Below are 17471 nucleotides of genomic sequence, written 5' to 3' on the forward strand. Positions count from 1 at the left end.
TCCGAAACACAGGAGAGAGGGTTAGGTGGGTAATGATACGCGGGAAAGGAGCCACAGGTTGGACTTGAACCCGGGCCGTCCGCTTAGAGGACTTATGAGTATGCCCCACACATGGGGGCCGACCTAACCTCTAGGCCACTTGGTTCTCAACTGGTCGGGCCTCAGGACCCACCACCAACTCCTTCTTGAAAAATTGCAACCCAACATTTCAGAATATTTTTTCAAACAATCTGATTACTTAGATAAAAAAATATATTGTTCAGTTTGGACCTTAGACGGTACAAAGCGTGATGGGACAAAGAAACTGAACGAAACAGACTTATTTATATAGCACCTCTAAGACAATTTGACACAATTTATCTTCCGGGCACACCTTTGTGACCCACTGAAAACGGCTTCACAACCCACTTTTGGGTCCCGACCCACCAGTTGAGAACCACAGCTTTATGCTATCTGCCCCCACCAGTTAGATCTGCCCCTCCTCTGTACACACCCCTGCTCAGTCATTTGCAAATTCATTACAAAACCAGGTGCTCAAATTAATGACCTCTGGCTTGATCGTAACAAAACATACAAATAATTTGGTGCTCTTACTTTGCTTCAATATTATTTGTATCCTGTTGTACTTGTATAAGGAAAATAAAGACGTGTGCCGTGCTCAGGGCAAAAGATTCACAAAGGAAAGGAGATAAATAATGAAAGCGATAAAGGGAAATCAGGGGATAAAACAAAGCAAACCAACCTTAAAAAACAAACAAAATTGGAGCATGAAATCAAGGAAGATAAGATGTAAAAGATGATGTCAAAGACAAAGAAGCAGTGGACGAAGAAGAGGAGGAACAGGATGATGATGAAGAAGCAGCAGCAGACGTGCGGTTCTGCGCCGTGAATCAGAGGCAGTGTGACGTTCAAAATTGAGAATCAAAGTGTTTTGATTTGAATGAACTCTGCATCTGTCCAACCAGACGCCCGATTAACTGTCAGCAGCTTATCTATTGATTCAGCTGCTCACTGTCTGCATGTACGTGTGTGTGTATGTGTGTGTGTGTGTGTATGTGTGTGTGTGTGTGTGTGTGTGTGTGTGGGAGTTTTATTGTGGATTCAATTAGCCCACAAGTCATTGTTATCATCGAGAAGCAGGCGGGACGTTCACAATACAGCCACGCTGCATCTGTGTGCGTGTTATTTCAGATCATTGGTGTTTATTTGTGTTGTGATTGCAGCTGGACAGATGCCTCCATTCTCTCTCTCTCTCTCTCTCTCTCTCTCTCTCTCTGGAAGTTTTATTCACAGCAATAAAAACCTGCCAGAGCACGAGGCAGCAGCTCCATGTTGAAGTCTGAGCTCAGGCTCCATTCAGAGGAGGAATTAAAGGGCCGGTCTGTGGTCCAAATGTACACAAAACGGGAGCATCAACAGCCTCTGCAGCGCTTCCTTCCTCCAGCAAACTCTAAAGATCAGAGTTCTTCCCTCTCTTTCATTTCTAGCCAATTTGTTGATTCTGATGATCTCAGCTGATTCTGAGTGTTTGTTGTTTTACTGCGCTTGTAAGAGAATTGGAAATGATGCAAACCTCGGTGTGAATAAATAAAGGTTTGAATGAGGGAATGTGATACAGTCCGCCTCTTTAGCAGCTGGACTGCGGTTAGCCGACGTCACGTTTAGCTGCAAAATGTGATTCAGACTTTAAATGTTCAAAAAACTGTCAAAGTCAATATCTAATTAATGAACAATCCTGTTCACTGCAGTGTTCTTCCCACCATGACCAACTTAACACTGTCTCTCCTCGGGTCTGTGTGTGTGTGTGTGCACTCATTAGTGCGTCAGGCTAAGAGGCTAAAATGAAGCAGCTCTTTCCTCATCTCGGAGCTTAATTAAAGACCCCCGAGTCCCCTAATGAAACGACTGACAGCAGGAGAGAGAAAGAGGGATGAAGTGTGTGTCTGCTGCTCTGCTTTTAGTTCTATACTCCCTAACACACTCTCTCACACACACACACACACACACACACACACACACACACACACACACACACACACACACACACACACACACACACACACACACACACACACACACACAGTGTCAGGTTATAGGCTGCACCTGGTCCAACATTTTCTCTGGTCTCAGCGGACCGGCTGCCGGGCTTCAAACTGGGACCAGTTTAGACCAGTTACTGAACACTGCAGACACCACCCCTCCCCACACACACACACACACACACACACACACACACACACACACACACACACACACACACACACACACACACACACACACACACACACACACACACACACACACACACACACACACACTGTCTGCTAAATCTTCAGTGTTTGAAACATCAGCAGCCTCTTCATTAGTTTCTTATTAGTTTCTCTTATTGATTTGTAATGTCCTCAATATAACACGTTTGACTTTGAACTGTGCGGAGTCGATATGTTGGGAAAGACGAGCCTCACCGACATCCAAGAACTAAAGACGCTAATTCTCATTTAGGTATTATTGCTCTGAAATAAAACAACTTAAAAACACATCGATTTCTTTAGAAGTACTCGGGTTGTACAAAAACAGATCATAGTTAGTGAGAATGTTTTCATTTTTACAGCTAAGATGGAGGATTAACCCCTTCTCTGCCTTCCAGCTGACCGCCTGAACAGTTTCATAACTCGTGCTCAGTAATGTGCGACAGCTGAGAGCGGGTCAGTGTTGTTGCTCACTGTTATCATACAGGTCGATGAGTAAGTGGCTGTTACACTACATGGAAGCCAGACATCTATGACACTTTCTACTTCTATCTGCTGTTTATCTTGTTTTACACAGTTCATATGTTTACAGCAATTTTCTCCTCAATCCAAAAGAAAATCCAAAAATAAATCTGACAGCAAGCTTCATATGTCTGTCTAAAAATGGAGTAAAACACATAGACATCCACACAACAGGTGTAATGTACACATGCTGAGTGACAAAGCTTTTCTTGCTCACATTGACTCTACATTTTTTTATTCATTGTGTTAAATTCAGATTTTTGAAATGTGTTTATTGCAAGTGCTAAAACCCCGATAATGATTCATTCTGCCGCCCTGATGAATAAATTAGCACGTTGCATCTAAATCAGACGCTTGCAGAGGGTTGAACTCACCGTCTGATTGGGTGGTGATGCTGACGATCTCTGAGGCGGTGCCTGGTCCGTAGCGGTTGATCGCCAGAACTCGAACCGTGTACTCTGTGAACTTGTTGAGTCCGTCCATCTTGTAGTTGAGTCCGGAGACCTCCACACTCTGAATGCAGACACAGAGAGGCGAGGACAGTTAATTAATATCCCACGACTTTAAACACAAGCAGACAGGAATAACGTGTTTTCCTTTATGACATGATGTCACTGGAAGACTTAAAGGTTCTGACCTGTTCCTTTCCAGACGGGCTCTCGGTCCACAGCAGTCTGTAGCCCAGGACGGGGCCGTTAGGCTGGGCTGGAGGCTCCCAGCTCACCTGGACGGAGGTAGGCGACAGAGCCTCGGCCTGGAAAGACTCCACCCTGCTGGGGACCTGGACTGTAGACACACACACACACACACACACTGCTGTTTCTGCTACTACTCCACGTCTCACTGTTGTTACCTCTAATGCTCCTTTAGCGACTCAGCCTTACCCATCATATGTTATTCATCATTTTCAAACAGCAGCCATTTTTCTAAAAACAAGCTGCTGTTAAAATGGCGTGCTGCTGTGTTTGAGGCATAAGCTCGATCCAGACTGTCATTTCAAGCCGTGATGAGGCCTCTGTGACGTTTCACCTTCAGTCTGAATGTTGCTGAGGCGTAATGGGGGTATGGAGAGTTCCCCGCTCTGTGCTGTGTGTGTGTGTGTGTGGGGGGGGGGGGGGGCAGCGCTGTGCGTGTGTGTGCATGTCTGAGTGTGCTGTGCTTCTGCAGCGCCTAAATGCAAGACTTACTTACTGCACTTTTGTGAAAAAAATCTGAAAAGTCTGAAACAGTGAGCCGACATGGATTAGCCTCAGTGACGTCATCATTGGTTTCTGAAGTAGAGACTTGAAGCCCGACAATGGAGGCTGCCATATTCAAACAGGCATAGAGCTGGAGCTGGGGCGGGACTTAAGCCTCCTGACAAACAGCTACAACATATTTGACAACCCATACATGCTACAGGTATGTCAGCAACAATAGCTATATACCGTATTCCAAGCTTCGACTCACCTTAGTTCAGAAATGTTTAAAAGCTAACATTCACTAGTGTTTCTATGGCAGCTTTGAGGTCAGCGACTATGTTGCTGTAACTTTAAATAATGGGCAAAAATCCCTCTGGAGTAGCAATATACATTTGCTCTGTTACAGATACGTTGTAAAGAATCAAGCTTTTAAAAATTTGACACAGTTGTAAGACATTATGACAACACTTAAACTTCAATAACTGAGTGTGATGTCAGAGGAATAAAAGACTGAAAACTTTATAAAGAAAAATGAGAAGAGTTAACTGTACATTATCACACATTTTAAATGGAATTCATTTAGCCGTAAGGAAAAAGAAATGTGAGAGCATGTGTGTGTATGAGCGTAAGTGTGTGTGTTAGCATTTGTGTGTGTGTGAGCATGTGTGTGTGTGTGTGTGTGTGTGTGTGTGTGTGTGTGTGTGTGTGTGTGTGTGTGTGTGTGTGTGTGTGTGTGTGTGTGTGTGTGTGTGTGTGTGTGTGTGTGTGTGTGTGTGTGTGTGTGTCTTACGGTCTGGTTTGGTGGTGATCCTCAGGGGGGTGGAGCTTTCTCCCGGCCCCACGTCGTTGTAGGCGATGACTCTGAAGCTGTAGCTCTCCTCAGGCTTCAGGTTGGACACGGTCAGCTCGAGAGACTCGGGCTCCGACACGTTCACTGACCGCTCCCTGCCATGGGAAAACACAACGTCTACACTGAAACACCTTCATCATGAATATAAAACATGTTGAAACATTTTTGATTAAAAGTTGTTCTGTGTTGGATGCTGCATTTTGGTCTCACTTGTACAATCTGATTTGCTTCACTATTTATACCGAAATACACATTATTTAATTTATTATTAACAGATTAGGATGTGACAGAAAACTGCATTAAAAAGAGCGCACAGTTAGATTTTACGACTGTACAGATTATCTTGGTTCTAATCAGATGTAATCTGTGTAATCCCTCGGTTACTGCAGCTAATCCTCAGATTACGGCACCTCTGCAGCCTCTCAGTCCCCGACTCATCACTAAATCACAGACGAGACAGCTGCACGGACTACGAGCAATGTTTCCTCCGCAGCTTCAACTCTTCCTTTTCTTGCTCACTTCCCGATAAAGAAAGCTGACAGGGTACAAGTCTTGTTGGAAGGAGTTTCAAACCTCTTTTCTGGGATGAAGATTTCTTTTTTTTGCTGCACAAATTCCCAGCAGATTGTTGCCCTGATTCAAACTCAGACAAAACTTTGATTCACAGATACAAACTGGCTCTTGATCCACTCAGACGACAGGATGTAATGACAAATTATTGCATAAAGTAAAGAAAATTCTGGAACGACAGAAACTATTTATGCTGACATGGATTTAAAGATTAAGACAGGGAGCGCCGTTAGCATAGTGGTTATGCCATGCAGCTCCCATGTACAGAGGAGATAGTCCTCATGCAGCGGCTGTGGGTTTGAATCTGACCTTTGCCCTTTGCCTTTAGCTGCATGTCCTCTCCCACTCTCTCTCCTCCCAACATTTCCTGTCTCTCTTCAGCTGTTGTATCTAATACAGGCTGAAAGGCCAAAAAACAAATAACTTTTTAAAAAGTTTAACTCCTGAATTTTGAAGCCTTATTTTTGAGTTTTTTGAGAAAGTGTGAATCGGGTGAGATGAAGGTCAGCACCTCCAAGTCTGAGGCCAAACAGTGGATTGCTCCCTCTAGGTGGGGATTGAGTCTCTACCTCAAGTGAAGGACTCCGGAGTCCAAGTATTTCAGGGTCTAGTTCAGGAGCGAGAGTGAAATGGTCAGCAAGATTTAAAGGCGGATTGGTGCAGTGTCAGCAGTATTACGAGCGCATGCACCGGACCGTCCAGGTGAAGAGGGAGCTGAGTCTGAAGGCAAAGCTCTTGATTTATCGGTCAATCTACGTTCAAACCCTCACCTTTTTATCATGAGCTGTGAGGGTAGTGACCGAGATAACGAGATGGCGTATACAAACGGTCGTGATGATATCTTAAAACCTCTCAGTCAGAGCCTACAGGTGGTTGCTGGGGTGGAGGTGCGGGCTGAGACCGGAGATCTTGCAGCTTAGAAAACACCTCTGATATGAAGGATGTGTCGTCAGGTGGTTGTGGATAATAAGTGTCGCCTCATTTATTGGAAACTTTTTAATTCAAGGAGCGACCTTCATCAGGCAAATAAATAAAGAGTTTGCTAGCAGTGTCCTGAAATAGATGTGTGTAATGCTTTCCTGTTTTGTGTTATGGTAAACAATTAATTTTTATTCGGCCAAACATTCATCTGTTGTATTTATTCCTGAAGTATTTCGGAGTCATCTCTTTTTATTTATAGATAAAAAAAACAAACACCTGCAGCTCTTTGATGCCCATTGCACATTTCATTCCATTCATGTTACTTATGAAGGTTATTTTTCTCTTTCACATGTGTGAGACAAACTGACAGAACAAATAATCCTCCACTATCTTCATCGTCCTCGGCAGCAGCAGCAACAGAGAGACACAGAGGTTAAAGGAAACACAAAAGGTGAGCGAGTACTCTGGGTTCATGGATCCATATTTCTCTCGGAGCCGCTGAGTAAAAAAGGCAGAGAGTCCGAGCTGGATGTCAAGTTAAGCAGCAGGTCTGTTTGTGTCACACAGTGTGGCTCGTCTTTAACCTTCAGAGGCCACAGTCTGCGGTCACTCAGCCGCTCAGAGAAGAATAACATAGACACATCTATCTCTGCTCGTTATCACTACTGTTGTGTCCCATCCTTTTTACTGCTTTCTTTTTCTGTCTCCTTCTTTACAAATGTTTTTCTCTGTCAAAACTGTTGGACATGAACTTTCCTTATCAAGTCGTGGGAATAAAGAGAAACATGTGCAAACATCACGTTGCTTTGTCTTCCTGACGAGGATTAAGTGTTCCTTTGGTGCCTGGTGTGACCTGATGTTGATAAAGTGATAGAAAGTATGACTGGGAGTCCATATATTGGGTTTTATTTTGTAATTGACCGGATGCTCAGTGCGTTTCCTTGTCTGACTTCCAGTCCGGGTTGATCTATGATGTTCAGCTTGACGCGTGCTCGCAGCGGGCTCCTTCTTAAATAGACTTGGACGGATCACGGCGCTTGCTGTGGAAACAGGAGCATTGACAGCGCCATAGTGCACGCCATAGTGCACGGCGCTGACGGACTGGGGCGTAAATTGGCAGCTATACTCTCTCTCTCTTTGCTCTATCTTTTCTTTTCTGGTGACCGTCCATTTCACCTGCCGATAATAACGTTGACAATGTCAGTTGAGAAGCAACAGGGGGACAAGCAACACATTTTTTTGTCTTTATTCTATTGGACAGCTGAAGAGAGACAGGAAGTGTTGGGAGGAGAGAGCGGGGAGTGACATGCAGCAAAGAGCAGAGGTTGGATTCAAACCCTCGGCCGCTGTAAGGGGGACTACAGCCTCCGTACATGGAGCATGCTACATGTCCAGGGAGGCGGTTGCTACATGGGCAGGACAAATGGACCCTCAGGCCATCAGAAAAAGTCCTGGTGCTCCCAACATATGTTACGCACCTGTCCTGAATCAAGAGGATTTCTCTCTGGTATATCAACCTACTAACCCATCAGGGAACATTGAGACTTGAATCGGGGGCGACTACAAACCTACAAATATGTGTTCCTGTTGCAGACAGTAGAAATACAATTACTGATAAAGAATTTAAGGCTCAGGAGGCTCAGTCATAAATATCTGAGACGGAAGCCGGACAGCTGATTCAGTTTTTATCATGTTGTTAAACTATATTTATCACAGGCTGCAGGCTAAATATGCAGCACATGTGGACTAACACTTTGACCTGGAGTCCAATGTAAACTCAACCATCCATGTGTTCTGTTTCATTCAGTGATATGTAAAAAACACACAATTTTAAGTTGAATGAGATATTTTCATTTTGCATACAAACTGTTCTCTAACACCTTCAGTACGACTGACAGGCAACATAATCACATCTGAGTCCCCGAACATAATCAGAGAAGACTAAGACACAAAGTATGACATGCCTCGCTCTGAGGTGTAGAGAGTCTGCTCCAATCCTCTTAAGTAGAGAGTGAACAAAAAACCCTCCTTTGTTCATCTAATTCTTTCTGCTTTGCTACTTTTTTTGGTCTATCTTTTTTTATGGTCAATACATTTCATGGAAGTCATTACAACTGACACTAAATTTTATCCCCACTCGCCCTTCCTGCCATCTCCCTCTCTCCTGTAATCGTTCACTGTCTCCCTCCCTCCCTCCCTCCCGTCTCGTTTTCGAAAAGTTATTAGAGCTGCAAAAACCTGTCTGTGTATTTTTCTTCGAGTCATTAGAACTGACAAAAACCTTGGCCTGTGTATCTTCTGTAAGTGATTAGGACTGACACAATCTCTCTGCTGGATCGCTTCATGATGAAACTTCAGCGGCTGCTCTGTCCAGTAAACTGTTCAGAGCTCTGAAACACTGCAGGGCCGGCGGCTCCCAAAGGAAACAAAGCTTAAAAGCCTGGATGTGAAAGCCTTCAGCCAGGGCCCCGACTGTCAGAGGTTAGCATTTAGCATCAGCGGGGGACTCGCCAACATGTCACCCAGAGCTTTTTATAACGACGTTCAGAGCTGCTGTGAGCCACAGAGCTGGGATCAAAGGGAAGGAGTGTTTTCTTTGACATATTCTTACTTTACAACTCGACGCCATCAGTCCTTTGTCCACTTATACTGTAAGTCGAGTGTGATTTACACACATTTAAGTCTACAGTGGGGGGTTCATACACCTTATCAGCAGGGCCACATGTGTGGCTTTATGGATGAAAAAGGTCGTCTGTCAGATGTTTGTTCTTTCAACAAATCGCTCCAGATCTCAAACTGTCTGTAGCTCTTTTCACACCGCTTTGCTGCAACAGCACCTTAACTATGCTCAGACGTCATCACGTCTTTGTTCAATAATATTGATTATGCGATGGCGTAATATTCTTATTCTAAATCACATGGTATTTCGGCGTTGTGGAAGCATGGCACAGCGGGAGCTCCTTGTGCACACACAGCGCTGCGCTCCCCCGCTGGCTCAGCTGATACGTCTCGCCTCTGTCACGCCTATGAAACTTCCTCTAAAGGCAGAACAGAGGGAGGCGGGGGGGGGGTGGGGATCACTTTGTCCCCCCCATTACACCTCTTTGACTTTTACGTTGAAGGCAAAACGTCACAGGAACATAAATATCCCGTTTTGAAACAGCACTCAGAGTTTTTAAGAGGGAGTGAATGTAGCCTCTTAGTTTAAAGTGTCACTAACAAGCATTAGCCTGTTAGACCCGTATTCCTTTAAATGTACAACAGGGGGCGACTCCACTGGTTGGTTAATATTAAAGTCTGTAGCTGTTTCACACATGCACAAAAGTCGTGAAAATTTTTCGGGTTGAGCTGCATGTGTGAACGCAAACAGCTGAATTTTTCACCCATTTATTTCCAGCTTGCCCTCTAGTAAACAATTCTGTCAGAGTGACCTGAGGTGTGAAGGGGGGAGGGGATGATGACTTTAATATCATGCATCCAGCTAGCTTTAGTTAGCTGTTTCTGCTCATTTGTTTTTACGCTGAATATGACCCATTACACGTAGCATGTATTTCAATCTTCTATAATAATTTCAGACTCTGCTTCTATCCTGCAGGTAAAAAATCACACTGTGAGGTACATGTGTGAAAAGATTAGGAACATTTCAGGGTGAGGTCAGTCTTAACATTTTCATAAATGCATGTGTGAAAACCGAAAATACGCCTCCTCTCTGTTGATTTATTCCCTCAGTAAATATTCTCCAAATGACTTCATGGCCTCATTCTCTAGTTTCATGTCCTCTATAACACACCACGGTGTCTTTTGTAAGTATCTATCCAAATGAAAGAAGACAAAATAACAATCAGTGTTCCTCAGAGTCGCACAAGGTGATCTTAACAACCCTGTTACCATGGTGATTTTCACAACATTGTGTTTGGATTGTTTGTGTGTCCACAAGGTTTTTTTGTGTTTCAGAACATGTGAATGAATCATACTTTAAGTCCTAACAAAAGGTTGTTTATTTTTTACCCTCATGTACAATTGTTGATTAGAAATCATCACTCATCGAATGTGTTCTCTATGAGCCTTTCAACATGGACGACTGTGTATAAAAAATGTTTATCTAACTCTCTGAAGTCTGCACCATGGCTGATCCAGCCTGATCTCAGGGCCACATCTGATCCAATAAACCTGTAGGAAGGTGTCGGGTACATTTAATGTCCATGTGTTTACAGTCTTGACTGTGGCCAAAAAAAGCCAAAAAGAAGACCTACCTCGGGTGCTCTCATGAATAAGAAACAAGCATGAATAAATCTTGAATCTTGGTTTAGAATCCACAATGAGGATGCAACATAACAAACATGGCGAACACATTACGGAGAGCTATCCGTCTGAGAGCGAGGAACCGTACTCAGAGGTGCTACTTGTCAAAAGGCAAGGCAGGCAACTGCTTGGGGCCCTAGGCCAGCAGGGGGCGCCCCCCGAGGGCTGACAGGCTTTAAACCACAGCAGTGGATCAGAATGTGAAAGTAAGAAACCTCCCTGAGGGGGCCCCATCCGACAACACTCACTTAGAGAACTGTGAATAACTGAATGCTAATAGTCTCGCCCTAAACATGGAGAGACACTTAATCAGCATAACTTCTGCTAGCATGACTTTAATGCTTTTTATCATTCTTTATATTCATATATGTTTGAAAACTCTGATGTGGACTTTAGAAATAAAAACAAAATTACATCTTGCATCATTTTCTTTTTTCTCTTGGTGTCAGATTATTTATGACATAATGGTGATGAACGCTGGTTGGAGGCCCCCCTGTGATTTTTTTTCCCTTGGGCGCAAACAGACTCTGGAATACTTTGTGCAAACTTACTTACAAGGACAGTGTCTCTGGTGGCCTCGTATAGACAAGGAGGAATTCACTGACTGATCTATAACCTGAATGAAATATAAACTGACAAAGGTCACATATTCTCCTCCTCTTCAACCAGTGTAAATAAGTCTCAGAGCTCCCTCAAAATATGTCTGAGAAGTTTCTTGTTCTAAATCCACTCTGATCCTGTATTTGATCATGCCTATAAACCCCTCTATTTCAGCCCTGCTCAGAACAGGCTGTTTCTGTGTCTGTACCTTTAAATATGTAAATGAGCTGTGTATGACCACGCCCCCTCTCTGAGAGGACTTGGGTGTACTCGGGCTTTCTCGCTCCATGTCCTATTGTTTACGGTGAGAAGGCAGACTCAGAGGGCAGAACAAACACCTAGCTGTGGGAGTGTCACCCACCTGGGGGAGGGGTTACTGCCCTTTGTGATGTCATGAAGGGAAACTCTCCAAACGGCCTGTTTGAGCACACATTTTCTGAAAAGTGAAGCATTCAAAAGACTGAGAGGATGGACTTTTCTCATCATTGGGGGGGTTTGTAGACAGACTAGAGACACATAATAGTGTTAGAGGAACATGGGGAAGTGGATTTTGTATAATATGTGACCTTTAAGGGAACAGTATATGGAGTGGTAGTTTTTTATCTGAACAGATGGCTGGTACAGACTTGTAGCATTTATAAAGGGACGTGGACATACGAGGTGTTCCTTTCTACTTAAATAAAAAGCTACCTGTGAGTTTTAGCAGCTAGTAGGACTCATTTTAAGAAGCCTACAGAGTAAAGTATCTATATAGATCCCTTTGAGCCAGGGTTGTGCATCAGGGGTTTCTTTCTGCTACAACAACCTCATCTGTTGTCATTTTAATAAAATCTATTTCTTGACCCAAAAAAGTGAAAGTATCCAGAAATCAACAGAACAGTCTTGAAAAAGAGCTTCAGGGCTTTTTTGGATCTTTTGGATGAGCTATAAGTCAGACAGAGACAAAGAAAAAAAAACCTTACCTCTCGATCCCATCCTGGGAGTAGTAGATGCCATAGGTCTGCACGGCTCCTCCGGTCTCCTCTGGGGGGCGCCAGCTGAGACGGACAAATCGGCTGGACACTAGGACAGGGACCAGGTCGCGGGGGGCAGAGGGGAGGGCAACGCCTGGGCTGGGGGACACTGGTGGGGGATCAGAGGAGGAGGAGTAAGTCAAGGGAGTGCCAGAAGGAGCAGGAGGAGCAGGAGGAGGGTGCGGAGAGGGAGGGGGTGTGTGGGCGGGTCTATACTGAGTGGGCGGGGCCTCAACTATAAGTTCATCCAAGTAAAGGGGAGAGGGGAAGGTGGGGAGGACAGGAGGAGAAGCAGGACAGGTGAGGACGGGAAAAGGTGGGAGGTTGCAGGAGGTGAACGAAGGAGGCGGAGCAAATGAAAAAAACAAGAGGAGCAAAGGACAGATGAGATGTGCAGATAAGGAACGGAGAAGACGTGAAAGAGACAAGAAGGAAGAAAAGGAGGAAGAAGAAGAGCAGTAAAGAAGATCACAGGCAAGAAAAAAAGCAGCAGAGCATCTGAAGAGTTCAATCATCATCAACACAAAACAATCAATCAATTTCTGAAAATGTTTGAAATCAAAAACACGATTATTAGAATCGATACTTGAACTAGTTGTGTTGATGTTTGCTTGAGAATATGAACACACAGCACATGAGTCAATCACAGCTGAGCTATGATCTAATCACATGACACACATTTCCAAATTATCTCGTTGTCTCGTCTCCACCTTCCCTTTCCAAATTCTAGCAGATGTGATTTAATGTCACACATGAGGGATGAAGTGTTGACAGAGATGACAGTGTTTTGCTTTTTGGTGAAATGAAAACAGCGATGTAAAAAGAAGAATGGAAGTGATAAAAAGTAAATGTCAGTCTCTGGATTTTAAAGTGTGCAGCGCAAACCAGATTGTACATCTTCAGGTCAGACACAATTTTTTTTTTTAGCTGAGAATGACGATCATTACGGTTTTAGTTTCTGTTTTGTTCTTGTGGTTTTTGTTTGTGGCAAGTTAGTGGTTTGTGATGTGTAAGTAACATGTTTGTGTCTTGTCTGTATTGTTTTAATGGTATATAAATGTATATATAAAAAGGTCTTATGACTTCAGGTTGACACATAAAAAACAACAACCCCCGGGCAGTGTGTATCTATAAGGAATGAGCTTCAAAGAGCAAAACCAGTTCATGAAGCAGAGTGTAAACATGTTTGTTTGTGATGGGGACAAGCGGTCCGGTTTGGTTCAGCACAGTTTGGTACAGTACGGTAAATCCTGATCTTGCTTGCGTCCACAGCCGACTGTACCTTTATTTGGTAAGCAGAGTGTAAGCCTGATGGAGCCGCGTCAGTAATAGTGTGACATCATAGCAGACCAACACAGTGTAGCCCGCTATTAATGAATTTCAACGAAGAAGAAGAAGAACGAGACACAGTAAACAAAAGGGACTCTTTAGGGTCTGATTGGTACCCTTGGCACCCCAACAGAAGGGAACCAAAAAAGTAGGACAGTACGGATCAGTTATTTTGGTAGCATTCCCAACTTTTGACGGTGGAAACTCCAATAAATGGGTACCGTACCGAGCCGAACTGAACCGGACCGCTTGGAGGAAACGGGGCTTTAGTGTCTCATGTTGTGTAGGGCCGGAGCGATATGGGATTTTTGGGTCCTATGCCGATACCGATAATAGGGAGAGAGAAAAAAATCTGATAACCGATATATTGGCCGATATCTTTCTTCAATCTCCAATCTTCAGAGATAGATACACATGCTTTGCGTCAAGCTCTCAAATGCAGTCATCAAACACTTGTGGAAAATATTTATAAAGAAGACACTCAACTGGAAAGGAACTGTGCATGTACATGCTTCACAGCTTGACACTCTGGAGAGTGATGATGTTTGTTGTAATTCATAAAGAGCCCTCTGCTGGTGACAGAGAACGGCTAGTGTGATACAATGAAACGCAAATTAAATGCTATTTGACTGGTGAATTAATCGAGTAAAATCTGTGAATATCTGAGTTAAATGAGCTGATGCCAATAGTCAAGTGATATACTGATATCGACCGGTATTGTCGCCTGGCTGATTAATCGGTCGGGTTTCTATTTGCACACTTTCACTTTTTCCTACAAATGAAAGTGTTTTGAGCTTTCCATAGAAGCCCTCTCAATATCCTCCATAAAACATGCAGAACAAATTCATTCTCAGGTAGTTGGATTGTCTCAAGGCCAATTAATGATTTTTAAATGGAAAACCCTACTTGTACGATGATTGATGCAACTTCAAGATAACACAAATGCTGAAAATAACACCACCCGGAGTTCTGTTGGAGTGTGTTTGTTGTGTAATTATGGGTGTTACATTAGCTGTAGCTGTTAAGTTGCAACCACTTATACAGCTGTAGAAAACAACGCCCGAGGACAAACACAAACACAATCAATGTTACACACACACACACACACACACACACACACACACACACACACACACACACACACACACAGCTGATGCTTGTTCTTCGTTTGTAGTGTGGATCTAGTGATGAAGCTTAAACTTAGAGAAATATAGACTGAACACTAATCCTCTCTGAAAACCAACACCAGAAGCTATCATCATATATCCTCTCCTCTCCTCTCCTCTCCTCTCCTCTCCTCTCCTCTGCTCTCCTCTCCTCCATCACAAGCTGACACATATCCAATTTTTCTGCAGGGTCAAGAGTCCTTAAATGCTTTTGTCTGTTTGCACATGTCGATAAAGCTTCCCTGAACATACACACACATTTCACACTTTATGATCGGAGGAGAGGAGAGATGGAGAGGAAAGTGGGATGAATAAAGGACACAACAGGTTAACAAAAAGAGTAAAAGAGTAGGGACGTTGACAAAAGAAGTGGAAGAACAGTTGATAGAAAAGCAAAGACTGAGGAAGTGGATAAGGCCAGGAGAAAAGAGGAGACAAAAGGGACGGAAAGAGAAAAGAAGGATGACAAAGGGGTAGAACGATGATAAAAAAGGGGAATGACTGAAGATGAAAACAGGAGAAAAATGGAAAAATAGGGAGCAGGCATGGGGAAGAGCAAAATGAGGACAATGGCATGACATGATGGGATACAATGAGTAAAGGAGGAGGGGAAGAGAAGAAAAGGATAAAGAAGGGGCTACAGCAGAGATCAAAGGCAAGAAACAAAGGGAGAGGAAGGAAAAGAGGTAGACATGGATGATGAACAATGAGAGGAAGCTGAGGAAGTAAAAGGAAGGAGATTAAGGACGAGTAGGTGAGGAAGGAAGAAAGGATGGAGGGACAAAAAGACAAGTGGATGGAGACGAGGAGAGAGAGGGAGGAAGATAAAGGGAGTAAAGATGAAAGAAAGCAAAAGAAGAGACAAAGGAAAAGAACTGAGGGAGAAATGGAGGGACAGGTGGAGGGGGAAAGTAAAAAATGAAAATATGTGTAAAAAATCACATGAATAAAGATAGGACAAAGGAGGAGACAGAGGGAGTAAAAGACTTGTAGTTTGGTGTTGAATCTAAAAAAATGAGAACATAGGGTGAGAGAAAGAAAGATGCTTGGAGGAACAAAAAGTGGAGAATAAAGTTAAAGAAGACAACAAGGACAAAGGAAGGGAGGAGGGGAGGAAAAGGAAGAAGTATAAAAAGAGGAGTGTCTGTTAACACCTCCTCTCGTCTATGTGAGATGAGATTTGTGGTGTGAAGGGCAGATTCGTTCCTGCTCGCTGACCCGGCCGAAAAAGCCGAGGCGACACCGAGAAGTAAAGCGCCACACTCTGCCGAAAAAAAGAAAAAGAAAAACTGACAGGGGGAGGGTAAATAATAGAGTCAGACACCACAGAAGAAGAGCTAGAAAACAATCTGAATAAGTGCTGAGAATTACACCGCAGTCTGCCCGACGACGGCTGATACCTGCTCACACACACACGCACGCACGCACGCACGCACGCACGCACGCACGCACGCACGCACGCACGCACGCACGCACGCACGCACGCACACACACACACACACACACACACACACACACACACACACACACACCCCACGTTTTCTCCATCGCTCTGTCCATTTTCTACAAACTGCTCTGCATTTATATTGTTTCTGCTGCCTGAGTGATCTTTAGGGGGAGACTGGTTTCAGCTGCAGAGAAGAATTGTGATTTTTTTTGTGTTAGAAAAACAGAAACTCTGAACTGAAGAACTAAAATAGAGAAGGACAGAAAACGGTGCCTAGCTTAGCTGTTTAAGCCTCTGTCTAGTAAATTAGGGCGATGGCAGCTGTGTCTGTAGGTACTTGGGTTGGAAACTGGAAGGTCCCCGGTTCAAATCCCGATGCGTACCAAGTCAGGAAGTTGGTCTGGTAGCATTGCCAGTTAAGTTTCAGAGCACTGCAGAGGTACAGAAACCCCCAAACAGCTCAGGTGCTCTTTCATGTGCAGCCCCCTCCCTCTGACATCTCTCCATTATTTCAGTGCATGCCCATAGGATCCGGTTCGTGCATGTGTGTGTGTAATCCGGCCTATATGTGTGTGTGAAGCATTTCTCAGTAACAGACTGTAAAAGTAATTTCCCCTCGTGGGATTATGAAAGTATATATAACATGTGTACTTCCTGTTCTGGCATTATTCATCTGCAAACAACAACACAGGAGTTGATAAGAAAAAAAAAACAACCTTTTTAACTGCTTTTTGAAGGCAGGTACACTAGACAATTTAAGGCCTGATTTGGGTCCTGATTTGCCCCCCCACACCCCCAAAAAAGATTGGTTGGGCGTGGCCCGAGTCTGTTAAGGCCCTTGGCAAAAATTCATCGGGGGCCCCTCCAACCAGCGTTCATCACCAATCTTTCTGCCAGGGTCTAGAAGCTCGCTCTTCATTTTCCATCAGTGAGAAACTTTGGGTTTTCACCAAAGATGATGCAACTATTAGCAGAGCAACGACTTTGAGTGCTGTCAGATGCAGGGGCCCCCTTAGGGAGGTTTCCTACTGTCATTGCGAAATTTGCACATTTTGAAACACTGCTTTGGTCAAAGTTTGAAAGGCATCGGGGGGGGGGGCCTCCTACTGGGGCCACAAGCAGCTGCCTGCTCTCGCAACCGATTCTTTATCCAGATAATCCTCAAGTGTGTGGTGTCAATATGATTATTCTGCTGCTCCTGATCGTGTTTGAGTCTCCCCGATCTCGTAAGAAGGATTATAACATCAAGATCATTTGAAAACTGTCCGGTGTGAGTTCAGCCTTCGAGGGCCAACAGTCCAGATTAAAAAACACTACCATC

At 44.0% G+C, this 17471-nt stretch overlaps 1 protein-coding gene across 1 annotated transcript in view; it reads right to left on the reverse strand.

Annotated features, from left to right (window-relative positions):
• Positions 1–17471, reverse strand: part of dcc (DCC netrin 1 receptor) — a 241892-nt gene that overhangs the window by 94074 nt on the left and 130347 nt on the right. Inside the window, exons 8-11 of the mRNA XM_065965456.1 lie at positions 12158–12317; positions 4743–4897; positions 3409–3557; positions 3146–3284 (exon numbers count right to left, since the gene is read on the reverse strand). Of these exons, the coding sequence (XP_065821528.1) occupies positions 3146–3284; positions 3409–3557; positions 4743–4897; positions 12158–12317 (603 nt within the window). The remainder of the gene's footprint in view (positions 1–3145; positions 3285–3408; positions 3558–4742; positions 4898–12157; positions 12318–17471) is intronic.

This window comes from Labrus bergylta, chromosome 17 (assembly GCF_963930695.1).
Source record: "Labrus bergylta chromosome 17, fLabBer1.1, whole genome shotgun sequence".
Classification (NCBI taxonomy): Eukaryota; Metazoa; Chordata; class Actinopteri; order Labriformes; family Labridae; genus Labrus; species Labrus bergylta.